The sequence below is a fragment of the Aulostomus chinensis genome, chromosome 12 (assembly GCF_037954235.1).
Source record: "Aulostomus chinensis isolate RoL2024-O1b breed Wild chromosome 12, RoL_Achi_v1.0, whole genome shotgun sequence".
Lineage (NCBI taxonomy): Eukaryota > Metazoa > Chordata > Actinopteri > Syngnathiformes > Aulostomidae > Aulostomus > Aulostomus chinensis.
Genome location: NC_141331.1, coordinates 24,099,072 through 24,120,096, shown reverse-complemented (window position 1 = coordinate 24,120,096; position 21,025 = coordinate 24,099,072). Strand labels below are relative to the sequence as shown.

The following is a 21,025-nucleotide window of genomic DNA, read 5'->3' as shown; positions in this document are numbered from 1 at the left end:
AGACAATTGCAGGGGAGACTCAGTGGATGGAGCTGAAAGAATATTAGTTATGTAAGTACATCAAGAAGGAATTTGACCATTTTCCCTACTTACCAAGGGTCAGAAACAAATAAATGAATCAGGACTGACAGGTTTTTTTTGGCAGTCAATGAAGATATGTCAAACAGTAGTATTAGGCTAATAGTTGTCTGTTAGAGATAATGGTTGGATAGAAGGATTCAGCAACTACACTAAAAGTAATGGAGGAAGGGGCAATGGTGGTGCCCTATTTCAAGCTTTGTCGAAGGGGAAGCCCACTGTCTCGGGCTTGAATACACTGTTAAAGAATTTTAAGAAACTCAGCTGTAGCATGCCAGCATGCTGTCCTTCAAGTTGATTATTATTATTATTATTATTATTATTATTATTATTATTATTATTATTATTATTATTATTGTTGTTGTTATTATTATTATTATTATTATTATTATTATTATTATTATTATTGTTATTATTATTATTATTATTGTTATTATTATTATTATTATTATTATTATTATTATTATTATTATTATTATTATTATTAACTTGGACTTGAAGGTCGCGAGCCCGATAAGTCCCTGGAGATGTCATTATGAGCATACATGTGATAACCGGAGAAGTCGCGCTTTGGTCGTGCGTGCTGTGCGCGCCCGTGCGCGCGTATTTGGGGGTGTTTTCTCTCCTCTGCCCGGTTTGGGATTTGCTGGTCGGTGACATGCCTCGCTCCGCCTGGCTCCTTATAGCCCCGAGGAGGCAGGAATCCCGGACGAGTGGTACGGACGTCGCCGACGGAGACCGCGAACACGGAGCGGAGCGTTCCCCTTTAAACACGGTCTTATGACTACAGGCTGCTTCAGTGGGAGACGACCGGCGGACGGACGCAGAGACCCGCAGCCGGGAGAGCAGCGACTGACCCAGTAGGGCGAGATAGGGACGGTGACTGACAGACAGGTGTCTGAGAACAGCTGTTCATCTAGCTCACCTGTTGGCAGGTAGGACTGTCATCATGTTCATCAACCTCTGATGGTTATCAAGCTTATTGCTAATATGTGATCAAAAAAAGACCAAATTACAATACTGGCTAATTTGGAAAGATTTTCTTGAATGTGACCAACTATTAGCAGATCCTTATGTGCTCATTTGCATTTTGCTGGTTCCTGTGCAGTCCAATATATTAATATGAGCATGCACACATTTGGAACCATGACTAATGCTTCATAGACCTGTCACATCACAATACTGGTATCCTTGAGCTGACTCATTGTCAGGGTTAGATTTGACTTAGCTGTTGCAAATCAAAAACTTCAATGACTTTTTTTTAACTGCCCTTATATGATCCTATCATATGTTTTTTGTTGTTGTTTTTTTGTCTCTGGTCTTCTAGAAGTTTGACTTTCCCACCATCTCTGGCAGCACTGAGGACATGTGTCATCTGTCAGTGGCATCCCTCTTCTTGTGCCTCTGGTTAGTGGAGCAAAGCCAGTGCAGCAGCAGCCTTCAGGACGGTATGGGAGAGCTGCACACCAGGTTCGCCGTCAGCCTCTACCAGACGCTCACCGAGACAGAGAACAACTCCAACCTGATCGTGTCTCCGGTGAGCGTCTCCTTGTCACTGGGGCTTCTGCAGCTCGGGGCTAAGGGCAACACTCTGGCTCAGCTGGAGGGGAAACTCGGATACAATGTGAACGGTAGGATTCATCTCATTCTACTCCATGCAGGGATGAAAGGAAGTGCTTATATTCTATGCTGCGGGTCGTCTTGAAGCTGGAGACAGATTGCTAGTGGCTCTCAGTGCTGTTGGTACCAGGTGGTGTGGAGCAGTGCTGTTGCTGCTGTTGGCCCTGCAGAGCACAGTGGTGTCTGGAGCCATAATACCTGCCTCCACACCAACTCTAATCTCATTAACCACTCCTGAGGCTCACACTCAGGGTTGAGCGGTCAGTGTTTTTAATTGCAAACAAAATGAGAGTTAGGGTTGTATGGATGGGATGTCACTTATCAGTGAGCTTAATAACTTGTAAAGAAAATCGGACTGCTTTCATATTAACCTCAGCCACATCACAAATTATGCAGAGCTTCCACAGCAAATTAAACCTGCAGGCAGCGATAATTGTGCTTTTGTCTTGTAGCTCCACCAAGGCAACACAGTTTCCACACGAGTGCATCACGTAGGTCACAGGGACCAAAAGGCGACTTTGTTTTTCATATCCTGCTACTTTGTGAAAAAGCCCAGTGGCACAAAACTTGCTAAGAGTGTCACTGGGGCAACTGAGCAGAATGTTAATAGGAGAGATTGTTGCTTAGATATCCAACACTTCCTGCTTTGAGTGCAACCCAGAGGAAGCAGTTCAATTATAACTTCACGGTATCAAAAAGTATGTTAACAACTTTTTGTCATGAAGATCATAGATGACATGTAAAAAGTTTCATCAAGACTACACTCACAGCCTTGGTAGAATTTGAAAAAAATTGTTTTGAATTTTTGGCAATATTGTTTAAAAATCTTTTTGGAGAAGTGGGTGTGGCCCATGGAAGACGAAGGCTTGTCTAACCAGTGGATTGAATCTGACAACACGGAGACAAGCATACTCTCCAATATTTAAAAGCTGGAAATCTTTGTCATTGTTGTTTGATGACTTCTATAGTTGACAGTTTATTAAAGAAAGATTTTGATGTATTCTTGTTAGTTTCCTTGTCTCTGTCTGAGCAGTGTTTAGCAGTGTTGCAACACAGTGGTAGGGTTCTTGGTGTGGTTGTGGTCTCTGTATTGGAGATTGCATGTTCTCCTCCCTGTGTGGGCTCTCTCGACCACCAGCCTTCTACTAGGAACAAAAACACAGAACTTAATTGAAGCCTCTTCAGATGCCTTCAGGTGAGAATGGTTGTCTGTTTCAGTGCCTGTCCAGGGTTTGCCCTGCCTCTCACCCATTGTCAGGTAGGGTTGGCTCAAGCCCCCACTATCATGTACGGGATGAGCTGGAGAAATAATGAGTGAATGAATGTACGTATGAAGGTCTAATCAGTTCATGAAAATGCTTTCAGGTTTACACTTTCCAGTGCTAAGGATTATGGTGGATTTATTGACAGAACAGAATATTACTTAGGACAGATGGGTGACAAATTAAATCCAACCATTTTCTACAGCTTATCCTGTTATGGGGAGCGGAGCCTATCCTAGCTGCCTTCAGATGAGAAATGGGGTTCACCCTGGCTAGCACATACAGACAGACAACCATCCACACTCACAGCCAAACCTATGGTCAATTTCGAGTATACGATCAATTGAATTCCCTCTTGCATGTCTTTGGACTGCGGGAGGAGGCCGGACTGCCCGGCAGGCACAGGGAGATCATGCAGACTCCGCTCAGAAAGATCCCATGCTCGAGCTGGGGCTCGAACCCGTAACCTTCTTGCTGTGAGGCGACAGAGCTAACCACTGCACCACCGTACCGCCCACTAATTAACTCAGCAACAAAAAAAGCAAAGTCAATTTGAGCCTGACAGGTACTTATGAAAAGTTGCATTCATACTGAAGGTGAATATGTCTTTTTCTCATTCATTTCAAATACAGATGTTTGAATTTGATTCAGTCTTGCTGTATTTAACATCTGCCAGGCTAAGAGGTGTTAGAACTTTATTCCACCCAAAAAGTGGAATTTGCCTTTCAATTAGTTGGAGTCCTTTTCCCCCTGCATGATTCTTGGAACATAGAAAGCCAGATACATAGTCTATGTGGAGGTGGCATGGCTCAGAGGTAGCCTGGCCGTCTAGCAACTGAAGGGTTGCTGATTTGATCCTCACGTCCCCTGGTAACAATGTCGAAGTGTCCTTGAGCGAGATACTGAGTCCTTAATTGCTCCTGATGGCCCTGCGATGGACTGGCAGCCTGTCAGGGGTGAACTCTGCCTCTTACCTGATATCAGTTGGGATAGGTTCCAGCACCCCCCCACGACCCTTAATGGATAAGCAGTATAGAAAATGGATGGATGGATGGATGGATGGACACAGTCTTTGCTCGAAACTAATAGAGATGGACTCCCAAAAACAGCAAAACAATCCAAAACATCAGTTTACAAGCTCTCACGTGCATCGTCCGGAATAATCGACATCCTTATTTGGCTTTTTGCTCCGTTGGTATTTAGTTGATATCAAGGTGTTGTGGATTATTCAGCATATGGCTGGATAAAGAAGACTGTTCCCTATGCTTTTGACAGTTTTGCTGTTGTTGGTAGTCGGTTTCCATTTGCTTCATGCCAAATAGTGCGTGAGCATGTTGTCTGAGTTCTGGAGTTACTATAACATAACGCTCCTGAAACAAGCCAGAAAATCAGTGCTTCCGACTGTCCATTTATCTGTCCTCTGTGTCTTCCTGTCTCACAGATGCACAGGTACAAGACTTCCTGTTGCACTCCCAGAGCGACATAAGCAACAGCAGCCAGGGCGTGTGGCTGCAGCAGACCTGCACGTTGTTCATTCAGAGTGGCGTTCAACTGCTCACAGAGTTCACACAACATGCAGCAGCCTGGTCCAACACCAGCGTGGTCAGAGCCAACTTCAGTCAGCCCAACCACACTCGCAGCCAGTTGGAGCAAACTGGACACAACCACGGTAAGCAGGAGAGCCAAAGAAAGCATGAGGTCTAAAATACCTCCCTGCTACGGATGATAATTTGTGTCCAGTTTAGGTTTTCACAAAACTTGTTGAATTACCTTGTTAGATTCTGAAATTAAGTTCACACAGGGCAATTATTAGTAGTTCTAGTTGTGTACTGACTGTAGTTATGATGTAAAATCCTGCTACTCGTCTTCCTAACTCTGGTTTAGGGTTAGAGAAAGACTGAGCAGGACAATGTGGGGCTTCACATTCTTGAATTGTGGAACTTTTAAAAGGAGTGAATAAAGATGAGTGGCTTCACTCATCATGACAAAGAGTGAAAGAAAGTTCTATTAAACACATTTTTAAGCCTTTGTGCACACTCCTGGGAGCAGTTTTAGAATTTATGTGAGGTTACTTTAGTATCTTTAGTATGCAAACACAAGATATTTGCAATCAGAAATTGCTCTGAGAACAAATGCTGCATGCAAAAAGCAGGTAATGGGTCAGGTCGGTTTGGCCCCATTTCCACTGGACCCTTGGTCCCTGCTCCGCTGGGGTTCCAAGCTAACTGAGCAGGGACTAAAATGTGACATAAACACATAGCAGGGCGTTGATTGGGGAACTTACCCGCTTTCTTCGTCTACTTCGTATCTTCTTGGCCTCAGCAGAATGCTGGGGGATCGCTTGGTAAAGTCTTTTATTCTTTTCTTGGGTGTTCTGTTTGGCCGCTCGAAGCCTTGCCTGTCTGTCCTCCCTCACTTTTAGTTTAAGCAAAAACCACTGACCGAGCAACAGGCATAACACTGCCTCCATGTCGTCCATTGTTGTTGCATCACACAAAATTACACTGGTAATGGTAAACTCTGGGCTGGTGAGTCCACCCACGCTGACGTGGTACCTAGTGCGAGTGGAAACGCACCTGTACCGAGCCATAACGACCCGTGCTGAAGGGAGCCAGTGGAAACGAGCCCTTAGCTTTCATTTAGTTTGAGATTAAGACTGACCCAACAAGACTTCAACAGCAAAGAAACTTTTGAAGTTTTGGCATTTCATTCCTATATTTGACATCACCAATTTGTTGCTTTTTCTATTGCATTCTCTTCAGTTTGATGGCACGATAAAGATACATCATTCTGCACGCTTCCTGCAGCATCAGCATCAGCAGCAGTGCTGTCCACAGACAGACAAAGACCAGGACTAGTTCATGAAGGATGTGGAATGTTTTAGCTGGAGGAAGAGTGAATGTTACAGGACTCAGACACTCAGACACAATGTTGCTTTCTGGTCACCAAAATAACAGCCATAATTACATTAAACAGTGATCACATACGAGTGGTCTTATTTGGAGTACACAAGTCCCCCTACTGGTCAGAATATAGTTTAATGCAGTCTTGATTGACCTAATTCTAATGTGAATAGAAATGATTGGATACTTATCGGATGCCCTTTTTTAATGGAGTTAATGTTCACAGGAAAACAATACATAAGTGCATAACAAAAGTGGAAGACAATATAGACACAGACATGTGTTTTTTCTCTAATTATCCTAATTATCTAGTCAGTGTTGAGGTATCTGTACTTTATTGTGTTTTTCTATTTGCATCCGAGGGAACTTTGTTCTCTTATCTGCATTTCAAAGGAAGTATTGTACTTTTTACTTAACATGATTTATCTGAGCCCGTCAGTTACTTGTTACTTCTGAGGAAAAAAAGACATAGAATACGACAGAAAGTGCTGAAGATGATGACCTTTCAAATGGGAAGCCTATGAACTTAAAACACAGTCAGAGCTGCACAACTGGAACACACACACACACACACACACACCATTCACATGATGCACTGGAATACACAACCATTGCGTGTACTGTTATGTCACTTAAGTAATTCATATAAAATAACTCACTACTTTTACCTCAGTAGAATTGTGAATGAATCCTTTTTCCAGAGTACTATTTTATCTGGGTATTTATACTTTTACTATGGAGAAGGAACCATGTACTCCACTGATTTTTAATGTATATGAACTAACAAGACATGGTATGACAGTGCTTATAATGGTGCTACTGTCTCGCATCACAGTGGACAAACAAACCCTGTGTATATACAACTGCTTATCTTCTGTTAATGACCTAAATGGACAAACCGTGACCTTCCCTCTTTCCCTCCCAGATGACTTGTGGCCCCTCCAGGCAGGAAGCAGCAGCGGGGAGCTCTCTGGCTCAGGTGAGGCGCAGGGAGAGGCGCTGTGGTGGGGTAATCGGCTGCAGATGGCCCTGGTCAACACGGTGGCCTTCAGGGGCGTCTGGCAAAAACAGTTCCTCTTCACCAACACGCAGAACCTGCCCTTTATCCTCTCCGATGGGACCCCCATCAAGGTGCCAATGATGTATCAGGCTACAGAGGTCAGCTTCGGTAAGAGGCCATCCATCATCTTCTATAAAGAGACAGAGAACACACTGGTCTTCTCTCAGATTTGATAAATCAAGCACAGCTACAGGGACATGTCAGCCTAAATGATCCATTTTCATCACAGATGCTTTTCAAGACTGCAGTTACTTTGGTTTGGTAACAGCCTTCCAAATTTTTCTCACCAAGCTGGCCTCTATTTGGCTTTCCAAAATATTTAAGTAGTGTCCTCCATGGTCTTCAACCTCTTTTTGTCATCCATCAACTTGAAAGTGACAATGACTCAGACAAAAAGGAATGATGTGCATGGGAGTGCTTTCAGCTAGTGTCAGCATACTGTCATAGTTAGAGGCAGGTAGAATGTATCATGTTGACCTGTGGACTCATGTTAACATCTTTGCAGCATTTGCCTATTTGTTCAGAATACAAAGTACTGCTCCTCAGACTGATGGGACTGTCATTACACCATTTATTTGACAGTTTTGACTTTGAACCTGTAGCGAGGGGATCACCACAGCAAACTGCATTCATCTACTGGAAATTACGAATTTGAATGTTAATGTGAAACAAGATATTTCAGTCCGGGGGGGGGTCTCACACGCTAAAATGTGCTGTCATCATTATCAATCATCTTTATGATTCGGAGTTTCCGATTGTTGGGACAAAACAAGTATTTTAAAACTTTATTTGTACATATTTTTAACGAATGTTCATTTTGTATTGTCTCTTGATTCCCAGACAGGGCAATCAAAGTTGCTTAGTGCAGATGTGAACCTGTCTCTCTCCTTGACAGGTCAGTTCAGGACAGTGTCAGACCACCGTTACACTGTGTTGGAGCTGCCATACCTCGGCCGCTCTCTCAGCTTGCAAGTGGTCCTCCCTAGTGAGAGGAAGACACCGCTGTCCTCCCTCGAGTCCCAGCTTACATCTCGCCAGTTGGCCTCCTGGGAAACCGGCCTGCGCAGAACCAAGATGGATATTTTCCTGCCCAGGTTAAGATCGTGCACTTTTACTAATGACTTAAAGAGCCGAGTGTCTTGGTCACATTTTATTCTGCAGGGATGGAGATGATGTTACTAAAGTTGTCTGCCTGCCATTTCCAGGTTCAGAATGCAGAATAAATTCAACCTGAGGTCGGTGCTCCCTGCTATGGGCATCAGTGACGCCTTTAACCCAGCAGTGGCTGACTTTGGGGGAATATCAGGTCAATACATTAAGTATTAGGAGTAACAAAAGACATCATTCCACACGACATGAACTGCATGTCTCATGATGACTGTGGATGACAGCTTCTTTCTCTCTGTAGTGGAAGAGGGTCTTTATGTGTCTGATGCCTTCCATGAGGTGAGAATAGAAGTCACAGAAGACGGGACAAAGGCAGCTGCTGCTACAGGTGAGAAAAGTCTGTGGCAACGAAAGTAAATGAGTAGTTCCACAAATGTGACATTTGAAGAAAGCTCTACCTGCTTGCAGTATTTTCAATAAAAATGAAACAATAAGCAGATGCTAAAAGGAATAATTTGTTGTTATTTTGCAGCTATGGTGCTACTCAAACGATCCCGTGCTCCTGTTTTCAAGGCAGACCGACCCTTCTTATTTCTTCTGCGACAGATCAGGACAGGTATTTCTCCGAAGTCTAGTCTTGTAGTTCGTGTATTTCCCTTCACACAAACAGCATTCACTTCGGGTTCAATATGAATGCAAACAAATGCACAACATAAACAATAAATGTGATTATTATTTTTGCTAACGATAAACCTTTAGGGTCAATCTGTGTTTAAACTGCTTCAACACACAATGCAAGTCTGACAAGCATTTTATTTGATTTAGCTCAAAAGGGACCCTTAAACAGTATCGAGAAATATTCAAGTCGAAGCTGCGTTCAGAAATTGCATCAACCATCCACAATGTGACCCTAAAAAAACGATTAATAATTAGAACTTTACTGAAAACTCAGCAATTTCTTTTTTAATGTTCTGAACAATTGGTTCCAAACACATTAAGTTGATTTCTTTCAAAACACGACACAAACTGAGTAAAATCGCAGAGAATTACTTGATAAATGGCAAGAATTTTCGAACACTATTCGAGGAAATGACCAGGAAAATTGCAAAAATAGAAAGAATTCCCTTGAAAATTAGGAGAAAAATGTACCTGTAATCATTCAAATCCTATATTCGAAGCTTAGATGTGCAATGCTGCGCCAGTGCAATTTCAAATTAACTACTTTTAAATCTTGCTAGACACTTCCTGGACCCTGTTTTGTAAAGCGTGCAGAGTGTGGTCAGTAAACTATATACGGTAAAAAGTAACTACAGTTATATATAAGAGCACGATCATTCAACACCAAAATATCAAAGGGAAATTCGACACAGCTCAGCTATTACGATTAGTTGCGTTTGAGTTTCAATCTTTAACAGGTTGTTGATTTTTTTTTCTTTTCAATCTTATTCACATATTTAATTGTGGACATTTAACTTCACATAGACGCACAAATGTGATCAATAAAATTATATCATAACTGTGTGCTCTTTCAGGATCCATCCTTTTCATGGGCCGAGTGATGAACCCAGCCGACCAAGCACCTTGAGACTCCTCTGACCCACACACGTCTACCCCACCCCCTATTTCACTACCGGTATTTATTTGTGGACCAACAGGTCTTGAGACAATTCCGTAAGGGACAATATTTTTGTACATACCTGTAAATAAAATTTTAATACATGTTTTTAAACTCTTGAGAGTTTCTGGTTGTTTCTTCCTGTTGCAATGAAACAATACCCTTTTCTTTCCTGTCAGGCAACAAACTGAGACCAAGCACAGAGTCACATCTTTACAGAACACTTTATTTACATGGCCCTTCACAGTGTAAAATAGAAACTTTATTCATGGAAATACTTACAAAAAGGCCATTTTCCACAGAACATTCTCTTTAAATAGTACTCTAGGGTTATTTACAACTTTACAGTGTATTCAAAATACTCTTTTGGTAGCGGCCTCTTCACAAACAAAGACAAGTATGGCAGATTTTGGTCCCTGTCCAAGGAGGGAGGGAACAGAAGAGGGCTGCCCCCTGAATCAGAAATCAACTCTTGACCTTAATTCAGGTATTTGTGTATATTTGAGAAAAATCAACCAAAAAAGGTTATCTAGCAAAAAAAAAAGCTCTGTAGCAAGATAGTTATTCTTTTAAATTACATTAAATAAAAGTTCTCAAATTTACACAAGTGCAATAATAGTTAAGCGACAAGGAGTTGCTTTGAGATTCATGGCTAGGTGGAGGATTTTCCTAGACTGACCAGCATGTAGGGACAAGCTGGACCCCCCCCCCAAAAAAAAACAACTTCAGTTCATCAACACTCCAGGACACACCAGTGTGTGTTGCATATCAGCTGTGTCAGGTAAAATAAAGATTAACATGAGGGCTAGAAGTAGCTGTGGTGTTATTGCTGATCGTGATGCTTTAGTTCCTGAGCTTTTTGTCCCTGTATTTGTTACCAATGATGTTGTATCATTCAGAAGGATTTGACTTCATCTCTCTGAAAACCTGCATTGCAAAACACCCAGACTTTGTGGTCTCCAGAGGAAACAAGTTATTCACTTGAGTTACTACTCAATCGCATTAGCTGTCAATCGGGTAAATTAACCAGGAGTCGACAAATTGAATATTTGAGCCAAGTCATCACCATTTATAAGCACAGTAGTGGAGTGCTTCCATTAGTGGAGTGTGGAAGGTGAATCAACAAAAACTGTGGACTCTCAAACTCCTGCAAGATGTAAATTAAGACCGAAATTTAAAGGAAAAGTGAACAAATGAATCAGCACAAGGAAGAAATAGGTTTCATGAGCGTCTCCGCTGGATCACACCGCTGGATCACACCGCTGGATCACACCGCTGGATCACATTTGACCCAGAGTTGGCATAAAATGCACACCAGCAACCCCACACATACAATCTGAACCCCTCATAGACTGGTGGCCTGTAACATGGTCACAGGTAACAGAACATCACATCCAGGCACCATCCGTTCCTTTCCCTGACTGGCACTCCTGGTTGAAGGGTTAGGGGTGTGGAGTCTTGCCAGGTGACAGCTAAAGATGGTTTCACAGGTCGGCGAGTAAACGCACATTACGTGTACTTCACCCGCAGCACAACAATGCTTCTCGCTACTGTTGAGAAAAGTGCACTGAAGAGTGATCGTCTGAGAACCAGGTGCTGTCTCGTCTCTGCGGCAGCAGCCAGCCTGGGGGGGTGGTTAGGGGGGATGGAGGGTTGTCTGGTTCATAATCATTAAGTTCAGTTTGGGAATCAAGCACATCTCAGAGCGTGTCCACGTGGTTCATGTTCAAGGATCTGTTGTGGATCTCTTCCAAGAAGTTTTCCAGCTGCTCGATGAGAACGCGCTTCTTGAACCTTTGCCGGGAGACAAATGATAAAAACAGAAGCTCTAGTTTGCCTTTTAAAATACATTTTATGGGAAATATGTTCATTAACAGCAGCATTTATGATGTCTTTATAATCAGTTGAAGGATACAGGAGATAATATGTACCTTGCTGCTTCTTTGATGATGTTTTGGAGGAAGATGAGCCGGGTGTCCAGAGTGCCCTGGATCTGTTTCAGGAAGTGGAAGATCTTCTCGTAGTCTTGACAGAGAGCAGAGGAGCAGAGTGAGATTTGATCACTTCACTACTGCATATTTACAGCTGTTTTTAAGGCGGCTGCACACTCATTGGAACTGGACTGCAGTTATACAGCACTTTTCTTGTTTACTGACCACTTAAATCTCTTAACAACACATCCACCCATCCACATTTTTGTAAATTGTTGGCAGAGGGGCTTTGCAAGGAGCCAGCTTGCTAGTACTGCAATCACACTGATGGTGAAGGCTTCCTCTTATCCCGTTAAGGGTTGCGGGGGGGTAATGGAGCCTATCCCAACTGCCTTCGGTTCCCACCAGGCAGGGTTCACCCTGGACAGGTTGCCAGTCCATCACAAAGACAGACAACCATTCACACTCACGCCTACGGGCAATATTTAGAGTCTGGATTAACCTCATCCCCTCTTGCATGTCTTTGGACTGGGAGAAGAAGCTGGAGTACCTGGAGAGAACCCACGCAGGCACAGGGAGAACATGCAAACTCCCCACAGAAAGATCCCGTGCACGAGCTGGGGCTCGAACCCGGAACCTTCTTGCTGTGAGGCGACAGTGCTGACCACTGCACCACTGTGCCGCCCGATGGTGAAGGCATCAGCTGTAAATAAGGGTTCAGTTCAAGAGGGCCTCAGGACGATCAAACCAGACCAGCCACCTTAGCACCAGTACATACAATGTGTGGTCCAAAAATGGATAACAAAGTATCTCTAGATCACTTATTGGATTCTCAGATTCATCTTCTCACTTGATCTATATTTTTAAACATGAACTTGAAGTTCTCGAGAAGATCCAGATACAGATCTGACTATTATTGGCACTCTAACTTCTATTTTGACACGTCTTATCTTTCATCGAGTCTGATTGAGGCTTGATGTAATTTTCTTGAATGAAAAAGTGTGTGAAATGATCACAAAGTCTCTTGTGATCATTTCTTTAGTAACTTAGTTCAAAAGGAACCAGGTGTGTCAAACAATATTCCATATGGATTCTCTCTGTTGGACAACCGTCCAACATGTAACCTGCTTCTTCAACTTTGTCTGTGGTTACATACGTCTGCCGGGTTTCCTGATCTCCTTGGTGATGAGTGCCCTCAGCTCGTTGTTAACCTTCACTGTCTCGTTGTGAATGTGCTTCTTCAGAGTGGTAGGAGACAGGTATCGAGGCTGGTCCCCCACCATCACCATCTCTCCTACACCCTCGCTGCCAAGAGGCAACTCGCACACCGGGGGCCGACCATTCTCCTCGTCGTCACTGTGCTGGATGTCCTGTGGATCCATGGCTGTGTGGTTCTCATTGGGGTCAGTGGGCCCTGAGGGTTCCGGCTCAGAGTCCAAGGTCCTGTCTGTGCTGTAGTGGTTCTGATTAAGGTGGTTGATGATCAGGTCTGGTTCAGGTCCTCCATCGTTTATGTCCATGTCTGTCAGGGGGCAAGAGATTTTTAAAATAGCATCATCTGTATAATTCCATAGGTTTAGACTATTTCAAGTGCACAAATCCCAGCATGTCCAGGATCGTTTCAAGTCCTAAAAACAATCAAACGTCTTGGTTTTCAACATTACCGACCAGTTCTTCCCATCACTTACAATGCACCAACTGTGTAGCTACAACACCAATTTGTCTGTATACTTATCCCTCAGTTGAAAATGTTGTCAGCTCTCATTCGACTCAGTTCTAGAAAAGCTTGTGAAAGAGTCTGTCAGTTGCTAACGGTTGCTAGCAGCTTTGGGCAGAAGGCAGTTCCACAAATACAATAAGATAACAACAAGGGATGACCACAAATTAGAAAGATGAAAAATACATAGCCAATATGCAACGCCCTCTAAAAATGTGTCCACCTTCAGTTCATAGGACATTAAATACAATGGTTCCTCATGTAGTTGCCTTCTATATTTGTGGCAATTTAAGTAGATTGTAACTGCAATTCAGTGGTGTTTGCATATACTTGGTTATTGCCTTCAGGAGGTATAATAAACAGATGCAATACACTGCAATCCTCTGTCTTCATTTCAAACTGTAAAATTACAGGCAACCAAACTGAGAGGACAAAACTGATCAGGGTGAAACTGTTCTGAGTGCATATGTTCATGGAGGTTTCAGTACAGTTCTCACCTGATGTGGATCGTGGGCTGGCGGGAGGGGTCACTGGAGGTGTATAGGCCCGGCCAAGGCGCAATAGTGGTGACATGCAGCGGCGCCTCTTCGGCCCTCCGCCCGGCATGTTGTTGTCTCCTGGTCTCTTGCCCTTGTTCTGAGGGCCGGTCACAAACTCATCCGCCTCGTCGATCATCATACCCTGAGAGAAGCAAGGTAGAACGTTACTGACCAGGTAGAAAGATTGATGTACTTGTTGTCTATTGATAATCTGGCTGCTCTGCCACAGTTAGAGCTAGAATCAGGTGGCGTGAGACAGCAGGATTTACCTTCTTGTCAAGTTTGAATGGATTCCCAAAAGTGTGCAGGCGTTTGGGTTGTTCAGGGTCTGCATCTCGAAGAGGCTGAGGAGCAGCCTTGAGGAAGTCTTGGTAATTGCCCATCTGGGCTATTGGCACACTGTGAAACTGGTCTGTACAGACCACAAAAGAGTTCATCAACATGGAGGAAGAAATGTACACAACACTAGTTGAAAATCATTTGGTTGTGTTTCCAATTTTAACAGAGCATATTTGCAGCCTGGCCATGCAGAGGGTCAGCCATGCAGGGTCCTACCTGAGTCCTGCCCTCGGAGAGTACAGACGCTAGTGTTGAGCAGGTTTCTCCTCATGCGGCTGAGCTGGTCCAGCAGGTGGCTGCGAGGGATGTCATAGGGGTTCCTAAAGCTCTGTGGCTTCAAGCCCTGAGGAGGAAATAAATCTTTTAAGCCATGTACAAGATGCTGCTTTAATGATGAGTTTAAATTTGGTCTCCCTTCATGCTGGGACGGTGGCCATTTCCTGGCGAATACTATTTCAGCACCAAAAAAGTAGATTAACAGTATTGTGCTGTTGATCAGGAAAAATAACACCACCACCCACCTTCCCTTTTAAATGTCTGTCAAGTAGTACTGAAAGAAAGTATCTGCCATGATTACATCTTAATAAAAACTGCTGCTTGAGATGGTCTGAACAGTTGGAGAAACTCCAGCTCCAGACCATCTCCAGGCTGAGAATTGTGTTCTATTTAGTTTTTGGATCTACACACCACACTCAGATTGTCAGAGGAGACAACGAGAGACTAACTGTCTCTACTGAATGACCTGTGCAGGCATGGATTTTCAGAAAGTATGACTTTTTTTAGAGGGAAAAAATTGTTAATAGCAAGAATCTGACCTTGTTGAGTAACGCCAGATGAAACCCTTGGAACTCTTTGGGGTTGAGCTCCAAAGGGAGTGTTGGAGCCTCTCCTGTGAGACTCTGCAGCTGCTGGATGAAGTCCCGGCGCTGAGCCAAAGATATACCTCCACCCCGCCAGCGTACCTTGATGCCAGCCTCAGGTGATGGTTTCTTACCAATCGAGGCGATCAGGCGGTCATACTCAATTTTTGACTGGAAATGTCAGCAAACAGGGCATCTGTCAAGGTGCAGCTTAAAGATTTTATGACATTTATTTAGCCAATTAGATGTGATAAGAAAACTAATTAATAACTTACTAATAACAGACAAAACTATGGTTAGATGTGTGAAGGGGAGCACATCTTCACGGTCATCTCTGTCCATCATGGACCAGGATTGTACAAAAATGACCTAACTGATTTTTCACTCACCTTAGCAGATTCGTGTAGCATAGACCAGTGAACGACAAATTAAAAACCCAGTAAAAAGTGGCAGATGTTCCTACGATATAGGAGGCATTTACTCAACAGATTAACCTTCTATCTGGGTAGTTTTTAATATAGAAACACCCAAACTGAAGGAAACACCAACATATCTGAGCATGGTGCGATGACCATCATTCTTCCCAAATACATTTTTTCATTTGGTGTTTTTTGATGATGGAGATCGCAGTCCAACAAGTCAGTAAAAAAAAATCTCCCCAGGTGCTGAACTGGAAAGTGAATCTCATATCATTTACATGCTCAAACTGGAGTTGGGAGGTAGTCCTGTAATCTTGGTTTGGCTAGCGGTGTCAATTTCATTAACATCATAAGAAAATTATGCTTCACACCTTAAAAGGTGTGGGAGACGACAATTCTAAAAAAAAAATAATACTTTTTTTAATAATACACCAATCGAACCTTAAGAAAGTAACTAAGACAAAGTCTAAATTTACCTGGAAAAGATATTATTGAGGTAAGACGATTATCTAAAAACTGTAATGGGCCCCAAAATGTTCATTATATTCAAATTCCAGTGAGTTGGCTGACGAACTGTTGAGGTCTCTGCCAATAGAATAAACACATTGATATCACATGGTATCTGCGTGAGATCATGGACTGCGGGAGCTCAGGAGTTGCCAGGTGTTGGATTAACCAGAGAAATGGCTGACAAAAATGAGGCTTCCGTTATCCAGCTCAAATGCTGTCAGATCAACAAAGGAGCAAGACGAGTTCAACGTTTTTATGGTGGTCTAAGCTGAAAGACCGAAAGTGGGCTGAAAAGTCATGGCGAGTTCATCACTTTTCTGCTCGACAGGTGGGCTAACACTTGCTAACTAATAATGGCAATTGCACAAGTTACCAACTTTAGCCTATGACAGGTTCATATTGTTATTGTTAGTGTGACAACATCAGGAAATATATAACGAGATCGACCACATGACCTATCTGTCTTATTGCTGCTATTCCAACTCTGGCCATATATGGTAAATTGGGTCAACCTGGTAGCCAGTAGCATAGATGAGTGCAGCAAGAATGAGGGAGACACCTACTGATAGGGAGGTATAAATTTTGTCCATTTCACCTTTAAGATAGTTTGTCAGTCTATGTTTGTGTGGTTAAACGTGCAAGGAAAGAAATGACAAAATCCTTTTGAAATTTTTGTACACTACATTGTTTTCAACAGCATGGTAAGTGCTAACTTCTCAGAAGGGAGACTTGGACAGAACAGAATGGCCCATCTTGACCCAGACCCAGCATCTCACCTGCTGGCTGAGTTTCTTCAGGTAGGAGACAACACTGTAGCTCAGGCCATACTCCATGTTCTCTGCCAGCAGGTTTGGTGCTCCCATGATTCTTAGAGCCTTCCTCAGGGACTGTGGAAAGAAGGCAGTCATGAGGTCAACAGAGGTCAGCCATGGTTTGGTTGATCTAAGTCAGAAGAGGCAGAACTGACCCCGATGTAGTATGGAGGCATGGTCTTCAGGTAGTTCTCAAAGGACTGCCGCCATTTGATGGTGGGCTTGAACTTGTGTACTTTAATTAAGTCGTCTGTTAGCAGAAGAAAGGAAACTGCATAAAAACCTATATCTGAGTATTTTTGCAGAACAAGTCTCAGTAAAACTGTCAAAAACAGAACAGATGAGCCCCACCTTTCACACTCACTTCCCCTATAGTTCAGGTATCAGTGATACATGAGGGAATGCAGGATAATAAAAAAAAACCAAGCAGCAGCTCAACAGTAAAAAAAACAGTTAGAAAATCTTCAGCAAAAAACAAACAAACACAACCTTACTGAAATTGCATTTATTCTATTTATTTCAATGCATGATAAGAATTTACAGGTCTTACCCAGAAGTGGCAGGAGTACAGGATAGTTGTAGGGCATCACAAACAGGTTTACACAGTTCAGGGCTGTGCTGGCCTTAAGGTAGCCGAAAGGCTGCCCCAGGTCACTGTACTTGGCACTGTTACATACAAACACCTAAAAAAAGATCCATAGAGAAGAATGAATTCATGGCAAGATCAGAAATATTCACCCAGGAAATAAAACATAGCATCATAGAAATGCTGCTCAATCCTGTATGAACTAGTGAAGTTTTCACTTCAAATGCTCCCACTGAGACTTTTGAGGTAACCATTTTGTCCTCTACTTACCTGTCATTAATTCATTTAAAATGATTAAATAAAATAAAGATTGATAAGCCCTTACAGGATGAACACAAGTGTAGTCAGTGAAATCTGTTTTTACCCTGCAAGACCTGGTAATTTGCAGTGAAAAGGGCCTACGCGAAAGGTAGCGTCACCATGAATTCCCTCAACCAAATACCAGTGGGATTTTGACATTGTGTTTAAGATTCTTGCAGAGGATAAGCTCTTTGGCTAAGGAAGTTAATAAGACTGAAACTTTTTGTTCAGCAAGATCGTCTTCACAAAGGAACACAGGGTTCATGAATTTGAAAGCACAAATGCAATCATTAGATGTATAGGGCTCATGTTGTGCTGTGGACAAACTACATCATGAATGTGTGACTACAGTGTCGCTACATGTCTGCTGTTTTTTTGTTCGGTTATGTTGAAAGGCTCGTCATCTTGTTTAGCCACTTGTGAGCAACTGCTGGTTTTTAGACATAAAACTTTTTCTGAAATTCAGCAGTGGTAGTTACCGACTTGTTTTCTGCTCTAAAACAAAACTAACATATATTAAGCTTAAGTTTATCAAGGACCTTATTTGGCATTTACGCAACTAAAAACCCACCGACTTGGAGACGAGGGACCAAACAGCCAACAATGTTAGCTTATTTGCTTCGTGCGGGATGCACTCCTGCCTCCTTTTATGGAGAATTCTGATTTAAGAATTGAGTGTTCATTTCAAAAGTTTTAAATGGAACTACTTGTTTATATAAGACTCTCCATGACATGGAAAACAAGGCAAAATTGTTAGATGAAATATTAAGATGAAACTTGCCGCTATTATTAGCCATGGCTCAAGGGATGGGAACAAGGCCTAAATTACAGGATGTTCTACCATGATATTTTGGTTAACTCGTTAATGACCCCCTCAGGATAACCTCTAATCACCATAGCTCATATGGTGCCAGCATCACACAGGGTTCATACACATCTATATTCAACTCAAGTGAATAACAAGGTTTATGGTGTGTTACATCATAAACCTGTATTAAAGTATATCAATAATAACCAAGAGAGACATCAGTTGATCTCAGCTGATCTTAACTGAAGGTATTTGGGATGCAAATGTCTATAAATTCAACAGATTTTTCTGGCCCTAATTATTTTTCAAAAACAGTTCCATGCCTGGAAATAGCAATTTTTCATGGCTTGACCTTATGAACCCTGGTCATATCAGAATTTGTTTTTATGGCCAAATATTCCAAAGTAATTTGCAGCCTATGCTAACTAGTTGTATGCTACATTAGCATATAGACATACCAAACTAAGATGCTAAACACTACCTGTTCAAAATTAGCATATCCATTATATCGCAATGTTAGCATTACGCTTATAACACGGCTGTGCTGCTTGCATGGAAATAGACTTAAGCCTATATGTTTGATCATGTCCTTTTGCAGGGAGGTGTCAGCAAAGGAAAGGATGGCTTGTTGAAATCAAAAGGATTTATCTGCTTTCATCAGTCTTAAATGAACCGCGTCTGCCTCAGATGTACCTAAACCCACCTGTTCTTTGAACCTAATGTTTACTTTAGCATGCCTGAGTTAGCATGCACTATGGAAGCAAGTTGAATGTGCATTTTGCCCATTTTCAAGTCTGTATATTATTTTAGGACTCCACTAGAGTATCTTTGCATGATCCATAACTCAATTCAAAAGTGATTTATCTTAAACTGGCCCTTCATGCAGCACCATCATCTGTCTGAAAGAAGTTGTTCAACTGCCACGCTCACTACAGCTCACTTTTTTCTGCTTGGCCATCTTCCAGGAGCCTGCCAAGGGGCAATATTCCTGTACCTCAAACGTGTGCTGTGCCTGGAGCAGGTGACCATATAAAGACATCTGTGAAGAGCTGACATCATCAAGGTCAGCTAAACTATTGGAAAACTGGTCAGGCCAGTCTGAAGTCTCCAGTCTTTGCTTACAGAAGAGGAAGTGTGTGTGCTTTAGAATGTCTAGTAAGCCAATGATGCATCCACAAAAATGATGTCCTTTAATATGTTAGCATGTCAACATAATTAACACCAGATGACTCTACGCTGATCAGTAAATTGAGATTTTTAAAGCAATCATTTGAATCAGGGTTTGAAATCACAAAACCTGACATCTTTAACCACCCATGTTATTTCCATTCAACTTTACCAAATAACGCAAAAAACCCAATACTGCGTTTGTTAAATAGCTGTCAGTGTGCAGATATGTACTAGAATTTCTACAAACCACTAAATTACAAAGGTTTAAGGTACAAATAATTTTTGTAGTAAGATGGTATATTGTACCTGCCAGCAGGTGTGTGGGGATTTCCTCTCCAAAATGTACTGTGTGAGAGGCGAGGGCTCCAGCTCATACTTGTCAAAGGGCACCTTGTCTATCACCATGGGCTCAGCATCCAAGCAAGAGAATCGCACGTGGGGGTGGGCTGAGCGGGGGGGCTGAGGGTGGTACAGGGGAAGAAGCAGATGCAGTTACAGGAGATGCTTCACATCATTAACCACATTCGAAATTGTGCCTTTCAAAATAATAATGGAATTTGTGTGATCAATATTGATGATTTTCAGTTGCGCAAAACATTTATGTTTATACATGTACAACATATTTGGCACTATTTTTTTTTATCATCATCTCTGCTTCCTTTTCGCACCATTATTGTTGCATGAAACTGTGTGACTTTTAACACAGGAGTCCACGTAAAGACACTAAAATGTACCTTTGAGCTTTGGGAACAGAAAAATGGGCTTTATAGATGAAGAAATGTAATTTTCTATTCAGCTGCTGAGCGAGGTCATGTGCAACAGAGACATCAATGCATGAAGCCTTCTAGTGTATTTTAATAGGTGCACTAAAGTTCAAAAGCTCTAGACCACTCAAGTTTTTCAGTTTTTATTACAAGTTTTGGGTAACATGTAGAGGAGTCAAAGAACAATATTTGTTTGAAATTTAGAACACTGAAAATCACAAGTTTGTAAAGAAACGAATAAATACTGATATAAAGTACAGATACTTGAAAAATGAACAGTCAATATACTTCATTACTTTCCAGCACTGGTCATCAGAGGGGTGAGGTGGGTCACACATCAGGGCAGATCGCACTCACACCCACAGCTGTCTTCATTTATGTGAAAGGCCAGAAATTAGACTCTACAATTAATTTAACTTCCTTATTTAAAAAGCAAACTTAGATGGCAGTTCATTAACTAAGTAATCCGAATGGGAATTTTAAGCGCTTTCTCGAAAATTAAGTACTTTTCAAACCTTGAAAACACCATGGAATTTCAATTATTTTTAAGGATCTTCAATAACGGTAGGAACCCTGTTATTGATCTGTTTAACCAGCATCCATTTTGCTGCCACCTGAACTGTCA

The 21,025-nt window shown here is 42.2% G+C and overlaps 2 protein-coding genes across 4 annotated transcripts in view; one reads left to right on the top strand and one right to left on the bottom strand.

The window, feature by feature from the left end:
• Positions 1 to 789: 789 nt before the first annotated feature.
• On the top strand, positions 790 to 9,760 carry serpine3 (serpin peptidase inhibitor, clade E (nexin, plasminogen activator inhibitor type 1), member 3). Its single transcript, XM_086220853.1, has 9 exons — positions 790 to 1,013; positions 1,406 to 1,709; positions 4,402 to 4,629; positions 6,789 to 7,031; positions 7,819 to 8,017; positions 8,129 to 8,229; positions 8,332 to 8,418; positions 8,563 to 8,646; positions 9,563 to 9,760. Exons 2-9 carry the CDS (start codon positions 1,445 to 1,447, stop codon positions 9,613 to 9,615), a joined length of 1,260 nt encoding a protein of 419 aa, XP_086076979.1. The 5' UTR covers positions 790 to 1,013; positions 1,406 to 1,444; the 3' UTR covers positions 9,616 to 9,760.
• Positions 9,761 to 9,850: 90 nt separating this feature from the next.
• The window catches only part of ints6 (integrator complex subunit 6), a 25,609-nt gene continuing 14,434 nt past the window's right edge, over positions 9,851 to 21,025 (bottom strand). For all 3 annotated transcript variants that reach the window (XM_086220850.1, XM_086220852.1, XM_086220851.1), the window contains exons 8-18: positions 19,943 to 20,095; positions 17,323 to 17,455; positions 16,928 to 17,022; positions 16,737 to 16,847; positions 14,987 to 15,202; positions 14,388 to 14,514; positions 14,102 to 14,244; positions 13,791 to 13,974; positions 12,733 to 13,098; positions 11,577 to 11,670; positions 9,851 to 11,439 (exon numbers count right to left, since the gene is read on the bottom strand). In XM_086220850.1, coding sequence (XP_086076976.1) covers positions 11,346 to 11,439; positions 11,577 to 11,670; positions 12,733 to 13,098; positions 13,791 to 13,974; positions 14,102 to 14,244; positions 14,388 to 14,514; positions 14,987 to 15,202; positions 16,737 to 16,847; positions 16,928 to 17,022; positions 17,323 to 17,455; positions 19,943 to 20,095 — 1,716 coding nt within the window. In that variant the 3' untranslated portion in view covers positions 9,851 to 11,345. The remainder of the gene's footprint in view (positions 11,440 to 11,576; positions 11,671 to 12,732; positions 13,099 to 13,790; positions 13,975 to 14,101; positions 14,245 to 14,387; positions 14,515 to 14,986; positions 15,203 to 16,736; positions 16,848 to 16,927; positions 17,023 to 17,322; positions 17,456 to 19,942; positions 20,096 to 21,025) is intronic.